We start from the raw sequence: 17621 nt of genomic DNA, 5'->3' as shown, positions 1-17621 counted from the left end.
TCTGGGTGGGCACCATCTGATCAGCTGCCAGCATGGCTAGGAGAAGAGCAGGCAGAAGAATGTGGAAGGACTAGACTGGCTGAGACTTCCCCCCTTCATCTTTCTCCCATGCTGGATGCTTCCTGCCCTCAAGCGTTAGACTCCAAGTTCTTCAGTTTTTGGACTCTTGGACTTACACCAGTAGTTTGCTAGGGGATCTAGGGCCTTCAGCCCAGACTGAAGGCTGCACTGCCAGCTTCCCTACTTTTGAGGTTTTGGGACTCGGATTGGCTTCCTTGCTCCTCAGCTTGCAGATGGCCTGTTGTGGGACTTCACCTTGTGATCGTGTGGTCAGTTCTCCTAATAAACTCCCTTTCATATATATATCTATCCTATTAGTCCTGTCCGTTTAGAGAACCCTAATACAGGCACTATAGATATTTGGCCAGATAATTGCGGCCAGATAATTGCTTGCTATGGAGGTCTGTCCTGTGCATTGTAGGATGTTCAGCAGCATCCCTAGCATCTGCACACTAGATGTCAGTGGCAGCACCAACTCTTACTAGTTGTGAGAGCCAAAAATGTCTTTAGACATTACCAAATGTGGGTACACTTGAGAGCATGCACTTTGGAGTCAAACTTTTTAAATGACAGAAGTAATAAAGTCATTCTCCAAAATGTACTGAAACATAGAAACAAAAAAGTTCAATAGTTTTCTCTGCTTTTACCAACCTCATTTCCCAGGCATAAGCAATGATAGTACATTGAAAGCCAGTACAAGTTGAATCCCACCTCTATTGTAAACTTTGTGATTTGAGCAAGTTACTTAACCTCTCTAGGCTTCTGTTTCTCCATTTATAAAATGAGGATGACAATGCCAATTGTGTTGTGAGGTTTAATTGAGGTGATGTATAAACTACCCGGCAATAACATATAATATGCACCTAATAAATATTGTTATTAATATTATTATTGTTGAATCAGGTTTCTACTTGTTATGTGTGGCTCCAGAGAATTGAACCAGGACCTAAGAATAGGAATTACAGGGAAGTATATAGATTATGGCACAGTTCAAGGAAAACTTTTATGACAGAGCTATTGGGAAGAGAGCAAACTGCCTCAGAAGGTAGTGGGTTTTAGAGACACCCACACAGAGCACAGATATTACCAGAATATAGTGAAGGAAATTCACTTGTCAAGGAGTTTAGAGTAATTATTTCTGAATACCTTCCCAAATGTGAAATTTAGCAATGCCAAACAACTATCACAGGCAGTGTGATTTGCAAAATAATGTGCTCTTGAATTTTTTTTTCCATTTAAAATCTATTCAGAGAGGGAAATGTAAATTATTTTGACAAACATGTCACTGCATAACCTGTAGCTAATCCCTTTTGCCTAGGGAAGATTGCATTTCCAATTGATTCTTGGGATACCAACCAATTCAAGCCTCTCAGACTTGAGTTTTGGTCTTTTTTTTTTTTTTTTGGTTTAAACGAAGTCTCGCTCTGTTGCCCAGGCTGGAGTGCAGTGGTGCGATCTCAGCTCACTGCAAGCTCCGCCTCCCAGGTTCACGCCATTGGTCTTGGTTTTAATGGAGAGTCTGTGGTCCAGACAGCATTTACCCTGTGTGGACATTACAGTGATTCAAAGCCTCCTGTTGCCATAGACTTAATACTGGGACTTCAAAGCGATTTCAGAACCTTTAACTGTCCTAGATTAGAGCTACTAAGTCATTCAAGAGTTGTCAACTTAATGGATCCCCTTAATCAAACCATTAACTCTGAAGAAGGGTGTCTTTGTTAAGCGTGTCTCTGCATTTTTCATGTTTTAAATAGTGAGGACTTGTAGAAATATTAATGGAAAGCACTTGATTGAATGGGCTTTCAACTGCCCTGATTGTTTTCTTCAAGTTACTTTCAGGCATCTATCCATTCCACCTTTGTTGTTTTGACAAGTTTCCACTTTATCCCACCTTATTCTTTACCTTTATTTAATATTTAAAAAATTATCAGATTTGAACAGTCATACATTAACTACTAATTGTAAGGAACATAGATACTTAATGCAAATATGACAGAAGATCAATGGTTTTAGAGGTTTGTTTCTTTTGAGCCTTCTATGGGCTTTGCATATATATTCTTCCAGTGTTGAGGATGTATCGCACAAAGAAAGTTTTTTTGTTTGTTTTTGTTTTTGTTTTTGTTTTTTCTGACATGGAGTCTCGCCTTCTCACCCAGGCTGGAGTGCAATGGCGCGATCTTGGCTCACTGCAACCTCTGCCTCCCTGGTTCAGGCAATTCTCCTGCCTCAGCCTCCCTGGTTCAAGCGATTCTCCTGCCTCAGCCTCCCGAGTAGCTGGGATTACAGGTGCGCACCACCATGCCCGGCTAATTTTTTGTATCTTTAGTAGAGATGGGGTTTCACCATGTTGGCCAGGCTCATCTCCAACTCCTGACCTCAGATGATGTGCCCTCCTTGGCCTCCCAAAGTGCTGGGATTACAGGCATGAGCCACTGCGCCTGGCCCACAAAGAACGTTTTAATAGGAAAAATGGATAGAGAAATTCCCTGCTCTCATGGACCTCTAACTTTAGATACTTACCCTTGCTTGGAAATATATTGTGCTAAATGGAATTTTCACACATCCCAGCCAGTGTCTCTCAATACGAGTATGGATTCCACTTCCTCTTTCACGGTCATCCTAAAGGAAGGGTGGGAAGTAATAATTGCTTAAGAACTCCAGAAACTCATTTAATTAATCTGGCAGCAGGAAAGCAGCAAGATTTTAGCTGAAAGCATGTGAACTTACATTAGACAGACCTAATCAAATTCTGGTACAGATACATAATGGCTTTGTGGCCCTAGGAAAGTCATTTGACCTCTCTGAACCTCAGTTTTCTCATCAATAAACTAGAGATTTAACAATCTATAGGATTATTTAGAATTAAATCAGACAATGTGCTTAAAGCACCTAGTACAATTCCTGGCACAGTGCAGACACTCAAGTGAAAATAAAAAAACTAGCTCCTTCTCCCTCTCCCCCGTCCCCATTGATACATGTCAAGTTTCAAATATTTCAAACACAAGAAAGATGGAAAATGTTACCAGAGGCGTTTGAACCAAAGCGACTCCATCTTGAGTGAGGGCTAGGAAACATGAGGCTGGGACTTGCTGGCCTGCATTCCCAGAAAGTTAGGCATTCCTGGCCTCTAGATGTTTACAGTTAAGGGAACAGACTGATAATATTTACTAAACAGACCCAGACTTAGGAGTGTCCTGATATCCCGATATCTTGAGAACAGAGGCATTCCTAATTTTGCTTTAAATATAATAAATAGATTCTTGCAAAATACAGTAATTTAGAAAACGAATCCTTTATCACAAACTCTTGTAGCAGAGCACATCTTCCCATGATCTTTTTTTATCCTATATCTAAACAAGCATTGTACCTAGGGTAAACGCATTCTTCCTCTTACTTTCGAGAACACCCTATTCTGTCTGTGGAGTAGCTATTCTTTCACCACTTTACTTTCCTAATAAACTCGCTTTTGCTTTGCACTGTGGACTCGCTCTGAATTCTTTCTTGTGTGATATCCCAGAAAGAATCTAGGTCGGGACCCCTTTCTGGTAACAATGTGATTGGAACTTATGTAGTGGGTAGAGGATACAAAAGTGAATACAAGTGTCTTTCTTAAAACTGAGAACTTACCTCTAAGACTTCATGCAGTACTTCATCAAAAATGTTAATGAACACAACATCTTTCACTGACTGCAGACTGGCTGTGCTATAATCTCCATTAGGAGCCCTGCAAGACAGCACATGACCAGGGACTGTGAAAATAGGCAACATAGAAATTATGAGCACTCAAATGTCAGCATTTGAAAAATACCCAAATATGAGCATAGATGTTAGAATTAAAAGCATTGCTTTCATTTCTAGGATTTCTCTTGTACAGGGATACTATAATACCTACATTCAAATGGACAGAGCATTAGATTAGAGACTCTATGCAGAGACAAACCCTCTGCTGGCTTGTCCTGGTGAGTCTCATATTCCCCCACACCCTTGTGGTAAGCTTTTCAAGGAGGCAGCTTGCCAGGACTGAGCTAGCTTAGCGGACAGGCTACAAGGTTTCCAGCTGACACTGGAGCTAGTATATGGACTTTCTAAGCAAATGGGCCCCAGAAGGGTGCTTCTCCAGCAAAACCACTCTCCAGTGATAAACCTCCTACTGGCTGGTTGGTCTAATGGTCCCTGCCTCACACTCACCTTTTCTGTATATAAGTAAAGCAATACAGGGGTAAGGTCTCCTGTAACATAACCCACTCTGAGTCTAGCTAAGCCTGGAGCAACCATGCCTCTGCATGGCAGGGCTGGTGTCTGGGGTAATAGGTGTATTTTGTTGAACATTTGACTTTATGTTTTCTTGTTCTTTTTGCTTGTTCTGTGCATAATAGTGGTAGCTGTTACCTTCTTCTGACTTAACTAGTTCTTATTTATGTATTTTGAGACAGAGTCTCGCTCTCTCGCTAAGGTTGGAGTGCAGTGGTGTGATCTTGACTCACTGCAACTTCCACCTCCCGGGTTCAAGTAATTCTCCTGCCTCAGCCTCCAAGTAGCTGGGATTACAGGCATGTGCCCTGGCCTCAAGTGATCTGCCCGCCTTGGCCTCCCAAAGTGCTGGGATTACAGGCCTGAGCCACCATGCTCAGCCTGACTTAAGTAGTTCTAATCCTTGCTCTGTCTCTAATTTACTGTGTGGCTTTAAGTAAGTCACCTTCCCTTTTTGGGTTTTAGTTTCTTCTCCATAAAGGTAGAGGTTGGACTAGATAATCTCCAAGGTTGCTTCAAGTACTGAAATAATAAGAACCATTTAAATATCTAAAATCCTTTGACCAAACTTCTGAAATGCCTATTTATTTCTGGTGAGGAAGAAAGTATGATTTATGGGAACTAAGGAGTTTCAGATTTACTTGAGGGGTCATGAGGAAGAAAGGAAAGCAGTGTAGGTCATTGGGGTCAAGGGAATGAAAAACTTTGGGCTTTAAGAAGCCAGAGCCTGGAGGAGCATAGGATGTCCCAACAATGAATCTGGGGTTTTAAAAGTTGGACATTTTTCCATTTTTATCCTTGAAGGGAGTCAGCTGTGGTACAAGAGGAAAAGCATGGGACTTGGCGTCAGGACACCTGGATCTTGTTGCCGCTCACTAGCTACAAAATCCTTCACCTTAGCCGTTTCTCATGAGCCTGCTTTCTTCACATTTCTTCAAAATGTCCTATAGTTCTTTAAAGAGGAAAATATGCTTACCTAAATGGAAGTTCTAGTTCTTCATTCCAGCTAGGGTTTGGTCCTTCAGCCGTAGTCGTATGGCAAACTGTTCGTTGAAAAGAGACTTCTACAAAGGGACGTACTAAAACCTTAAAATCAAGAGCAAATTCTGAGTTCCCAATGGTTAGTCAAATTATTTTATTCTTAGCAAAAATAGAGTATATTTACTAAGTAGTATGTTTCCAAAGAAAATGAAGCAGAGAGCAGACTATCCATGAAGTTTACAGGCATTTCTTAAAAACGTAAGGGGCAAGGTGGAAAGCTGAAGTCCAGCATCTCTCACCTGGCCGAGGGGGTAGTCAGCATTGTGGGTTGGGCTGTACGTGCTTGGGGAAGCAGCATGCTTTTCACTGAACATCCTTGAAGACCTCGACAGCTGCTGGAATTTGCTAGGAGGGAAAATGTATGAAGGAAATTAATGATAGAGGAAATCTAATTATATATTGAGAAGAAAATTATTTATTTATTGAGATAGGGTCTCACTCTGTCGCCCAAGCTGAAGTGCAGTGGCATGATCTCGGCTGGTGCAATCTCAGCTCACTGCAACCTCTGTCTCCCAAGCTCAGGTGATCCTCCCACCTCAGCCTCCCAAGTAGCTGGGACTACAGGTGTGAGTCACCACACCTAGCTAATTTTTGTATTTTTAGTAAAGATGTGGTTTTGCCATGTTGCTAAGGCTGGTCTCAAACTTCTGAGCTCAAGTAATCTGCCCACTTTGGCCTCCCAAAGTGCTGGAATCACAGGCATGAGTTACTGCACCCAGCCTTATTTTTATTTTTAAAAAAATTTTTGAGATAGAGTCTTGCTCTGTTGCCCAGGCTGGAGTGCAGTGGCATGATTATGGCTCACTCCAGCCTCAACCTCCCAGGCTCAAGCGATCCTCCCACTTCAGCCTCCTGAGTAGCTGGGACTACAAACACACTCCACCATGCCCAGCAAATTTTTAAAATTTTTTGTAGGGACCAGAGGTCTCAGGATGTTGCTCAGGGTGGTCTTGAACTCCTGCGTTCAAGTGATCCTCCTGTCTTGGGTTCCCAAAGTGCTGATATTGCAGGTGTGAGCCACCATGCCCAGCTTGAGAAGATGCTTTTTTCCAAAGATGTATGGCCCTGGTGGCTGTGGTGACAAACATTCTCCCTTAAGCTTGTTGACATTGCAGAAGGCTTTAGTATGCTCTGGTCCCCACAGAGTCACCTAGAGATTGCTAGAGCCTTCCCCAACTTCCATGCCCAGGCCTGTGTGCTGAGAACAAAGGAAAATGTCTCCTTTCTCCTCCCTTCTAGGGGGCGCCTGAATGGGGGACCTGCCTTTCCCTCCATAGATGAGAGCCTCAATCCCTCACAGATAGGAGATCCTGAGCTTCCTGACCAGCCTGCCCCATCTCCATCCGGTCCAGGTTCTCCCCACTGTCTGTTCTTTGTACCTGCACTCTCCAATAACCCCAAGCTACACATGTCAGGCAAGGAATCTCCTGGGGCCTGCCAAGCCTCACCAGGAAAGGGAGGTGCAGGGATTCCTAGCTTGAGTTAGGATCAGCGAGTCTTATCCTCTTCTCCCTTCTCAACTGCTGTTCTTAAAGGAACAAATGAAGATCAAATCCAGAGAGTCTCTTCCAGATACCTCCACCATCACCCTAACAACATACTTGCATATTTGTATTGAACCTTATGGTTTGCCAAGTATTTCACATTCATCACTGGGCAAAATACAAATAGTCTCTTTCTATAGACTATCACCTTTCACAGCTAAGGTTTCAGACAAAGGTAATTGGAACATTTAATGCAACAGGTACCATAGAAAAGCTCTTTTCTCTTTGGAAAACCATCAGTTACTTTATTAAAAAAACACTTGTGGCTGGATGCAATGGTTCATGCCTGTATTCCCAGCACTTTGGGAGGCCAAAGTGGGAGAATCGCTTGAGCCCAGGAGTTCAAGACCAGCCTGGTCAACAGAATGAGACCCCATCTCTAAAAAAATAATAAAACAAATTAGCTGGGCTTGGTGGTGTGTACTTGTAGCCTTAGCTACTTGGGAGGTTGAGGGAGGAGGATCTCTTGAGCCCAGGATTTCCAAGTCTGCAGTAAGCTGTGATTGCCCCACTGCACTCCAGCCTGGGTGACACAGCAAGACCCTGGGTCTAAGAAGTAAAATTAAAAAACCCCCAAAAACCCATTTGTTTAGTACCTATATTTTAGGCCCCATGTTAGACTTTGAGCTTTTAAGATGAAGATAACACTTCACTGCAGACTAGACTGGAAGGCAGACACATAAACAAATCATCTCAATAAAGTGAGATAGGTATTAGACTAGAGGGATGGTCAGAGGCTGTATTAGAACAGTGAGGGCGGCAAAAAAAAAAAAAAAAAACCCTATGTGGATGAGTGCAAAGGTAAATGGTGAAGACTTGGGCAGGCTTAGTGGAACAGTTGATGTCTGAGCTGTCTCGATGTATCTGCATTGAATGTGTAGCATGTAGGATGAACTGTGCTCCCTTAATTTAGTTGAATAAAATGATTTAACACTTAAAAATAGTCTATGGAGGTGAAAACTACAAGAAGCACCTATATGTTCTTTAAAAAATAGTTTTTCACCCCAGTTGAGCTTTGAGGCAATCAGGGTGAAAGGGTAGGCTGTGAGCTCAGGAAAGCAATGCCACAGCAGATTCAAGAGCTTATATGGACATTTACAAGTAACAAAGCATTAGGAATAGTTGATGATGGTAGATGCTCTCTAATAGGTTAAAGAATTAGTTAAAAAATGAAAAGACACACATACACACAAATATGTAGGAGCCGGGTGCAGTGGCTCATGCCTATAATCCCAGCACTTTGGGAGGCAGAGGCAGGAGGATCGCTTGAGGCCAGGAGTCCGAGACCAGCCTGGGCAAAATGGGGACACCCTGTCTCTACAAAAAATAAAAAATTAGCCTCGCGTGGTGGGGCACACCTGTAGTCCCAACTACTTGGGAAGCTGAGATGGGAGGATCACTTGAGCCCAGGAGGTCGAGGTTGCAGTGAGCTGTGATAGCACCACTGTACTCAGCCTGGGCAACAGAGTGAGACCCTGTTTCAAAATAAAAAATGTAAGGCAAAATAATGGTGTGAGAGGAAGGAGAGAGACAGAACTAAATTAAAGGGGAAGAACCTAGGGAGAAAAGACACCAAGGGCTGGAACAGTGCTCTTCCAAGGAAACAGTTAGGGCTGAATGACCTTAGCCAAGCCACTTATACTCTCTTTACTTCCATTTCCCCTTTTGTGAAGTGGAGATAGTAATAGCAGTAACAGTGAAATGAAATCTTATATGTGAACCTGCCTACCATGGTGCTTGAAACATGGTGAATGCACATTAAGTGCTACTTTCTCCCATTACACTGGTAAGGGCACCACCAAAAAGAAGTTTCAGGCCAGGTGCATTGGCTCACACCGGTAATCCCAGCACTTTGAGAGGCTTCTGAGGCCAGGAGTTCCAGACCAGCCTGGGAAACATAGCAGGACCCTGTCTCTACAAAAAAAAAAGAAGTTTTAATTTTTGGTCCTTCTTCTCTGTTTCCTCAGACTCATCTTCCCAATGGCTGAAGGCTCCCTGTTGCCCCTGGTGTAGTGAATTCTAGTAGTCATAACACATTTCTCGGAACAGATGAAAGGGAAGCCACGTTTTTATGTTCACAGCACATATGTTTCAGAACCTTGGACAGACACCTTTTGTGAATCTCCCCAGCTCATGCCCACTTCTCTGAGATCTGTTCCTATCTTTGGGGCTGGTGCTTCTGACCCTGTCTCTCTGGCTATCGGCAATTAGACCACGGATCAACACCTGACCAAGTTAGCACCTTCAGACTTCTCTGGAGAAAATGACGCTTAATTGGTGGTACTCTAGCTGCATGGGCCACTTCCATCACATGGAGAAAAATGAAGCAAACTCAGAGTGAGGCAAGTGAGAGACCATGGGGCCTCAGGAGAACTATCTTATCCCTGCAGTCTCCCTTGTAATTCAGCTATACCTCTTGTCCTTGTCCTGAGTTATTTGAGATGTTCTTAATAAATCCCCCCTTTAGCCTGAATTGATGGAATTGGAATGTATTACTTGCAAACAGTAGGGCCTTGGCTTTGCAAGAACCCTCAGTCCCCTGCTGAACAATAACCACGTTAAGAATGAGAGTGAGTATGCTGTAAAGGAGCGATTGACTTGGCTGGGATGCTGCACACTGCATCTCGGGCTGTTGGGAGGGCTCTCACCTCACTGCCGGCTTCCTCACTGGAATGTCGTAAGCTCGGACAATGTTCACCAGCAGCTTTATGTCTCCATCAGACAGGTTTTGGGCTGTCACCTTCTTCCGACCTTTTCTTCTTGGCCGCAGTGGTCGCTTTTGTTCTGCCAGCTTGAAAAGGCTTAGGCCCAAAATGCTAATGATTACAGAACAGGATCAGGACTCTAAGAAAAAGAAAGGTCTGCAAAATTGTGAGACGACTTCCCGAACTCTGCCCCATGGTCCTGCACACGCCCCTGAAAAACTCCTTGTCCTTTGAAGGTGGGTGGAAATAGTCTAGAAATTCTCCCAAATGGGAGAGATCCTACTGCATGGATTGTTAAAACTTATTCTAGCTGCTGCTTATCCGAGGAAGAAAAGCCATGCTCTGGCCCCTACATTTCCTGCCTTATCTCTACCTTGCTCACCCACCAGTTCCTCAAACATGCCTATGGTCTCCCACCCTTCACATTTGCTTGGGCCAGTCCTGCAGAGGGAATGCCTCCCTGCATCTTCCTTGTCTGCCTAGTTGGTTGCAGTTTTACCCATCCCTTGGGGCCAGTGTCCACCTCCCCCAGAGACTCAGCTACTCCAGCTGGAAGGGTTACTCTCTCTTCCAAACCTCTTGAGCTCCTATTAGCCTGCTCCCTTCACATGACAGTGGGTGTGTACAGCTGCTTAGGCAGTTCCTGGGTTATCTCTTTCACTCTGGAGTTAGAACTGGGTGTGAATCCTGGCTCCACTCTTTGCCCTTGGGCAAATTATTTCACCTCTTTAAGTCTCTGTTTCATCATCTGTAAAATGTGGATAATGATACCTACTTCTTTGGATTGTTGAAGGGATTGAATAAGGAAGTGTGTGTAAAGCACCCTGACACTGCTCTAGCGTTTAGTAGATGTCCTAAAATGGTAACTATTGGGTTGATGCCAGTGATTAAGGTGGAAGAAGAGGAGGAGGTATAGGGAGGAGGAAGGGGTTAGGGGAGAAGCAAGAGGCTTCTTCTCTTATGTCTCTACCTTTCACGGAGATGATATGCAAGAAACACTTCCTGGAAGATGAAAGCAACAGAGTCAGTGAATCATAGGAGAAAGGTTCATGGACCAAATAAATTCTGGCCCAGAAACTAAACAGAAACAAAGATGTGACTGTATCTGGAAGCTGATGTTAATGACTGTGTGAAACAGCCAAAGAACAAAGCCAGCTCTGCAGAGCTGGCCACAGGCTATAATGCACATGGTTCTCTGCTTACTTCCTGAGGATCAGAGCTGGCTAAGTGACCTCTTGACTGGAGCCCCTCTTTGCAAGAGGCACATGCCAGCTGAGGCTGAGGTCTCTGCAGCTCCTGTCTAGGTGCTGCTGACAGCTCCTATAAGGAAACCCAAGGAAGTTCCAGGATTCCAGGAGCTGTTGTTCCTGTTTATTCTCCAAGGTTTTACACAAAACAGCTACCATTTATAAGCACCTGCTATGTATTGAGAAGAGTGCTGGGTGCCTTACATATAACATTTCTAATCTTTACACATATAATATTTACCCCGTATTTCAGATGAAGAAATTAGAGGCTACGAGAGGTGTTATGATTTGCTGAAGGTTCCTTAGTAGTAGGAGGGAGAGCAGGGGTTCAAACTCAGGTCACTGTGACTATATAGCTCATGTTTTTAATCACTCTGCCAGGACACCTACCTAACCCAAACTAGGGGGCCTCAGAGACAGAACTTTATTAGAGGTCCTAACATGACAACACTCTTCCATTGTCAATGCTTCCTCCCTCCCCTGGAGGTAAGTCCTCCCTGAGACTTTGATGCCTCCAAAGCAGTCAGCATGGGAGCACCATGTCAGCCAGGACCATCAAATACAGAAACATCTTAAAGCCAAGAAGGAACTGAAATTAAAAGAAGAAAGAACATACCCTGAGCCTTCAGAACTTAATGCAGAAAGTAAAGCAGAAAAAAAGGAAGGAAAAGAAAAAAAAGCAATATGAAAAATCATCATCTATTCTAAGTGTAATTTTCATGACTTTGAAAACATTCAATGACTGGACTGTGGGCCTGGAATAGAGAGAGAGGTTTTGCATGGATTTATGTGGGTGTAGCCTCCTTTCTATATGTGGAAAGGGGCTGCTATGGATTGCACATTTTTTTTTGTCTCCTTCCCAACTTGATGGTGGAGAGAAAGTACATGCATAGAAAAAACCTTTTTAGGAGACCAAGAGACTTAATCACAGAAAAGGTCATGTGGCCTGCACAAGACCACCAGTATGGGAAATTATCTTTCATCTTTTCTGTATCCACACCCCTAGTTGAAGCCATTTGACAATTATCCAAACTAATGAGTCAATCAAGCAAATACAGTCAATTCTCAATATCTGTGTGAATATCAAATCTTCCCTGCTGTTCTACACTCTCACCAAGCACATGCACCAGCTCTCTGCCCACCAGCTATGGTGCTGCAACCAGGTTTCCTCGTCCACCCCAGAAGCTTGTGGGTGGGGTCTCAGCCACCTCTACTGCCATGCGACAGGAGAGTAAGGGAATGTCTGGCACTGGGAGACTAGGAAAACAGGAGAAGTACTTGCAGGAGGGAAGTGCTGTCAGGTTTAGTTCAACGGGAATGAGAAAATGGCAAAGGCTAATGAAGTTGATTTGGAAGTAGGGGAGGTGAGATGGGCTTTGTTGGAATGCGATGGGAGAGGCCCTAGGAAGACTTGTTCTAATAGAAATCCCTCAACTAATGTCATCATCAGGTATTAACCAGGTTTAACACATTATTCCTAGCCCAAATGCATACCATACAATGATTTTTAAAAATCTTATGTGACACCTTTCATATAATAGAGTACAAATAATAATTTTTATAAGAAGTGATAATAATGGCTTTGATTATTTTTACCTGATATTGGGAACTTCTTCTTCTACTATCATATCAGCAAGAAGAAAATACTGTTTTGCAATTAAGAAACGATTTATCACTGATTCTCTAACCTGGGGAAAGAAATCAGTTTATTTAAAATGTTATTATTTAAACTTCATAGTTCACTCTCCACACTCTAAGTTTTTACCCTAATGTCATCTCAGTGTCCCTCCAATCCTGCAGCCCAACTGTTACTTTCCTCTGCAATGCTGGTCTCCTCTTGCTGTAAACCCTCTAGCTTTCTGTACTAGACTGTAAGCTCCCTAAAGTCAGGGGTTTTCCTGTTTTGCTTACTGCAATATTGGAGTTCCTGGTAAAGTTCCCGGCATATAAGATGGCAAAATTTGCTGAAATAATGAATTAACCATTACAAAAAATAGGGCCAGTCTCAAAACACACATACTTAAGAACTGATTCTTAAGTTATTCCCTTATCCAGAATGATTCACTTCCTAATTCCAGAGGACCTCTGGCTGGGCGCGGTGGCTCATGCCTGTAATCCCAGCACTTTGAGAGGCCAAGGTGGGTGGATTGCTTGAGCTCAGGAGTTCGAGACTAGCCTGGGGCACGTGGCAAAACCCCATCTCTACAAAAAATATAAAAATTAGCCAGGCATGGTGGTGTGTACCTGTAGTCCTGGCTATTCGAGAGGCTGAGGTGGGAGGATGGCTTGAGCCCGGGAGGTGGAGGTTAGAGTGAACTGAGATCACACTACACTACTGCACTTCAGCCTGGGCGACAAAGCCAACCAGCCCCCTGTCTCAAATATATAAAAATAAATAAATAAATAAATAACCTCTTAAATAAGTCATTTTTAAAAATAATACATGAGCCACAGGGTAGATAACACTGGATGGGGAAAATGCACTGTAGTCACTGTAGCATTTGTGGCAAGTTAAGTTTATTGAAGGAAGGAAGGAAAGAAGGAAACAAAAAAAGAAGGAAAAAGGACAAACGAAAGGATGTTTCAGCTTTAATTTTTAGTTTTCTAGTGCATAAGGGCAGTTAGTATATGGTTTAAAAACTTTTGTTTTTTTCTGATTACAAAGGTAATCATTGTAACGCAATGCAACATTCAAATATTAGAAAAAACATGACTTAGAAATTGAATCCCTTGTAATCATGACCCATTAAAAGGTAACCGCTGATAATAAACCAGAACATAGCCTGGTTGTTTCATATATTTGAAAGGTGATGATAGTTGTCAATCAATTATATATTTGTGTTTATGAGGAAATTTATGCAAGCTAAGTGGCTTGCATAAGCTCACATAGATATTTAAAAGAGTAGAGGACTTTCCACCTTAGGGTGCTGGCTCTTTTCTCCCTATGAAGACAGTTTTATATGATTTTTCTTACCTGCTGGAGGTACTTGGCTACTATGGCCCTATGGGTGTCTATGTGTTCCTTGGTTTCTATTACATTTCTGTCTCGTAACCGTTTCTCATAGTCCTAAAATTAAAAAAAGGCAATGATTTTAAAGCACTCTCTGGTGCTTTTCTTAAGATCAGGGAATTATTTATCACATATGATTTAAGTTATAACTTGTGGTTTTAAATATTTCTTCCACCTTCTTCCTAACTTTTGGTTCAGAATTGGTCTTTGATACAGTAACCAGGATTCTGAGACAGGTGGCTGAAATGCCTCACTAGTAGAAGAGAATTCTGTATAGTAGTTACAAGTTAAAACGTTAAGTCAGGAAGAAATAGAGGCCACAGAGAAGCTCTTCCAAGCAATTTAGCCAAAGCTCCTGCTTAAGTTTTGCCTTTTCTATTTTAAGTAAAATTTCAGTTAAAACATTACCATAATCATATAACATCTGGCTGTAGCTGAGCCAGGTCATCTGCTTGGAGGAGAGTGATGCATACATCTGGCTTTGTCTGCTCGGGCCTCTCCCCTTTTCTGTCAACAAAATTATGTGTGTGCCCTGGGAACTGCTGTGTTCTCCTCTAATCCCACTCTCTGGTCACAGTTGAATGCCTGGTAGTGGTACCTAACTCAGGCTCGGGGGACACACCTCTGCTGGCTGAAGATACTAGATGTGAACTTGTGTGATGTTGATGACCATGTGGTCAAGTAGAGAAAACCTGTCTGCAAAGGAGGAGCATGATGCCAACACATCAAAGAAGCCGAGAGAGGATGGAGAAGGGTCCTGGCAGCAGGCCAGGCACAGATGCACTCATGCCATTCACACGTTTTTAGATATTTAATGCTATTTTGAGATTTCATCATCCAGTAAACTCCCCTTGGTGCCTAAGGTAGTTCCAAATTGGCTTTTATCTCTTGTGATCAAAGTCCAAACTAATACAGAGAAGAACCAAATAACCAACCATATTCTTGAAGAATAGTTTTGCCATGAAAAATCTTCCTGGTACTAATTCCTGATGGCTCTCCATTTACCTTGTTAAGTATTAATAAAAGTGCATGTGTCTACAGCTCATGAAAAGCAGGGAAAAAGAAAAAAAAAGTGCATGCATCTGGTTTCACTGGCCTGCCCCACCTACACAGGCCTGTTACCTGCAGTTCCTCAAAGGCTCCTCCACCCCACACCTGGAGGTGCGATCTGCCCTCCTCTGAGTCTTTGTTCCTCCTGCTGCCCTTGACCAGGATGGATGCCCAGCCCTGTTCCTTTACCTCCTTCCTGCCCCACCCATCCCATGGCTATTCAGATCCTATCCCTCTAGTTTTCCCTGTAGTGCTTTACCAGTATGCTGAGTACACGACACTTAGTAAATACTGCATTAAAATGGAATTGAATTCCTGACTAAGGCATTCAATAATTAGCCATGTTAATAATTAACTAGCCATATTATTAGCCATATTAACCCCTAAGATATTTTTCAACCCTACAATTCTAATTGTATGCAGTTCAGTTGACTCAGAATCCTGGTTACTGATTAGTTTATATATCATTATATTGAGGCAGAGAGATTATTTAAATGGTGAATTCAAGAAAAAGCATGGAAAGGTTATGTATAAAAGTGAAATAAAAGAGAAACCGCTATTGCTAGTGACAACATAACAAAAACAAAATACATATACAGTAGTATACCTAACAGCACAGCAGGTACTTTATTATTTTATTAACCCTTCTATGGCAGTTTCTTACCTGGAATACCTTTTCCATAATTTCTCGGTCATAGACTGGAACTTGCTTATAATTTCGGAATTCTGGCACCTCTTGGCTTCTAAGATGAAGAAGCCTAAATCGTTTGGATCTATTTAATTCTTGATCTGAAACAAAGTTAAACTCCTGTTGCAGCTGCTCCAGTCTAAAGAAATCAGGGACATAGGATTCACCACTGGTAGCAACCTATAAAAAACGGAAAATGCAAAACTCCAGATGACAGTCAGATCTCATCCAAAGAAACTTGGCACTGAGTGTCAAGGAACATTTAACAGTTTTAGATTAAAAGACTTGAAAGACAAAATACTTTAAAATATAATAATAATGAGTCACATGCTATTATATTCATTTAGTAGCTATAAAAAATACCACAAATCATTTTCCAAACAATAAAAATTATATGTTTCACTTTTGGTGTTCATGCTTCCCTAGTAGTGTTATTACGCAAATATACAGACTGAAAAAGAAGAGATTTGTGCCAGACTACAGTGTATTACGAGGTGCCTACTAGAAATAAGATTACCCATATACATATCGTATATAAAATCGAATATATGACTTTTTAATGTCATGCGCATATGCAGGCCTCAAGGCAGCTGGTCAGCTTTACTTGGCTCCACAGCCATGCTTTCCTGTCCCTGAATAGCACCTCACAGCCTTGGTCACTGAGAAAAGTTAGCCAGAGATGGATCCAGCCCAGCCAGCCTCCAAGGCCCCTGTGCATTGTCTCAAGAAGGCCAAGTCCGGCACCTCTGAGAAGCTGAGCAGATGTGGACTGCACCTCACCCAGGTGCTGCCTGCCTCTCTGCTTGGTGCTTTGCTGGCTGTAACCTCCTCCTGAGCAGAGGAAAAGCCAGTGCCCCAAGATGTGCTGGGGCCTTGCATGGGAAAGGCAATCCTGGTTCATAGCAAGAGACCAGTCAAGAAGGCAATCCCCGTTTTGTTCTTTGATGGGAAAACATATGGTTAAAAAGAAAATAATGAAAGTGACGTGTCTATTGAAATGTGATTTGAAAACTTTACATGGAATAGACTACATTTTAGGTAATATGACTCAATCTTCCTAATATTTCTATTAGGCACACTAAGGTGTATCATGCTGAAGGAGAGTTTATAAAGATAAAAGTCAGAATAAACCAAGGTTTGTTATGGGACTTGGAAAAACTAGAACCAAAATGAAAATGTTCATGCCGGCTACAATTATCCTATTGATAAACACATACTGATAGCCATGATCATAAGGATGTGTTGCTAGGGCTACCCTCTGGATTACCTACTTGTTTATTATGGCTTTGTGTGAATAATGAAGTTGCCAATAAAACCAGTTGTATTCGATACCAAGAAAAATAAACTAATGTTCCAATTTATTTGCAAATTCATTGAAGAAAGAATTTTGAATATTATGGTAGATCTGAGCAATTTATCTGGTAAATACTTAAGTGAAACCTAAATGATAACTAATTAATCAACAACAAGAAAACAAAACAAATTTTCCCTAAAATGCCCCATCAGTGCTTTAAGTTGTGATGAAAAAAGCAAGTGTCCTGAAATCAAATCGACTTATTAGCTGAGTGACCTTAAGCAAATAACGCTGAGTTTCTGAACTCAGCTTCCTCTCTGGAGAAGGGGATATAAAACCTTTAGGAGTTTTACAGAGGTTGGAGGTAGGAGTGACAACAACAACAATAGTTACTGCTCACAAATTGTGTGCCCAGTTAAAGGGGTTTTGTTTGTTTGTTTGTTTTTGAGATGGGAGTCTCACTCTATTCAGACTGGAGTGCAGTGGCAAGATCACAGCTCACTGAAGCCTCAACCTTGTGGACTCAATTGATCCTCCCACCTCAGCCTCCTTAGTAGCTGGGACTATAGGCATGCACCACCGTGCCAAGCACATTTTTACATTTTTTGCAGAGATAGGGTTTCGCCATGTTGCCCAGACTGGTTTCGAACTCTTGGGCTCAAGCAATCCTCCTGCCTTGGCCTCCCAAAGTGCTGGAATTACAGGCATGAGCCACCATGCCCGGCCGAGCT

The 17621-nt window shown here is 42.4% G+C and overlaps 1 protein-coding gene across 12 annotated transcripts in view; it reads right to left on the bottom strand.

Moving 5' to 3' along the window:
• Nucleotides 1-17621, bottom strand: part of CC2D2A (coiled-coil and C2 domain containing 2A) — a 134631-nt gene that overhangs the window by 28594 nt on the left and 88416 nt on the right. For 8 of the 12 annotated variants that reach the window (XM_019025284.4, XM_055385686.2, XM_055385690.2 and 5 more), the window contains 8 exons: nucleotides 15573-15776; nucleotides 13823-13915; nucleotides 12445-12536; nucleotides 9545-9712; nucleotides 5592-5697; nucleotides 5288-5397; nucleotides 3688-3784; nucleotides 2581-2679 (listed from right to left, as the gene is read on the bottom strand). In XM_019025284.4, the coding sequence (XP_018880829.4) occupies nucleotides 2581-2679; nucleotides 3688-3784; nucleotides 5288-5397; nucleotides 5592-5697; nucleotides 9545-9712; nucleotides 12445-12536; nucleotides 13823-13915; nucleotides 15573-15776 (969 nt within the window). The remainder of the gene's footprint in view (nucleotides 1-2580; nucleotides 2680-3687; nucleotides 3785-5287; nucleotides 5398-5591; nucleotides 5698-9544; nucleotides 9713-12444; nucleotides 12537-13822; nucleotides 13916-15572; nucleotides 15777-17621) is intronic. The other 4 variants (XM_055385687.2, XM_063705213.1, XM_063705214.1 and 1 more) reach the window with 1 other exon arrangement.

The sequence above is a fragment of the Gorilla gorilla genome, chromosome 3, assembly GCF_029281585.2.
Source record: "Gorilla gorilla gorilla isolate KB3781 chromosome 3, NHGRI_mGorGor1-v2.1_pri, whole genome shotgun sequence".
NCBI lineage: Eukaryota > Metazoa > Chordata > Mammalia > Primates > Hominidae > Gorilla > Gorilla gorilla.
This window is presented reverse-complemented; position numbering and strand designations above follow the sequence as displayed.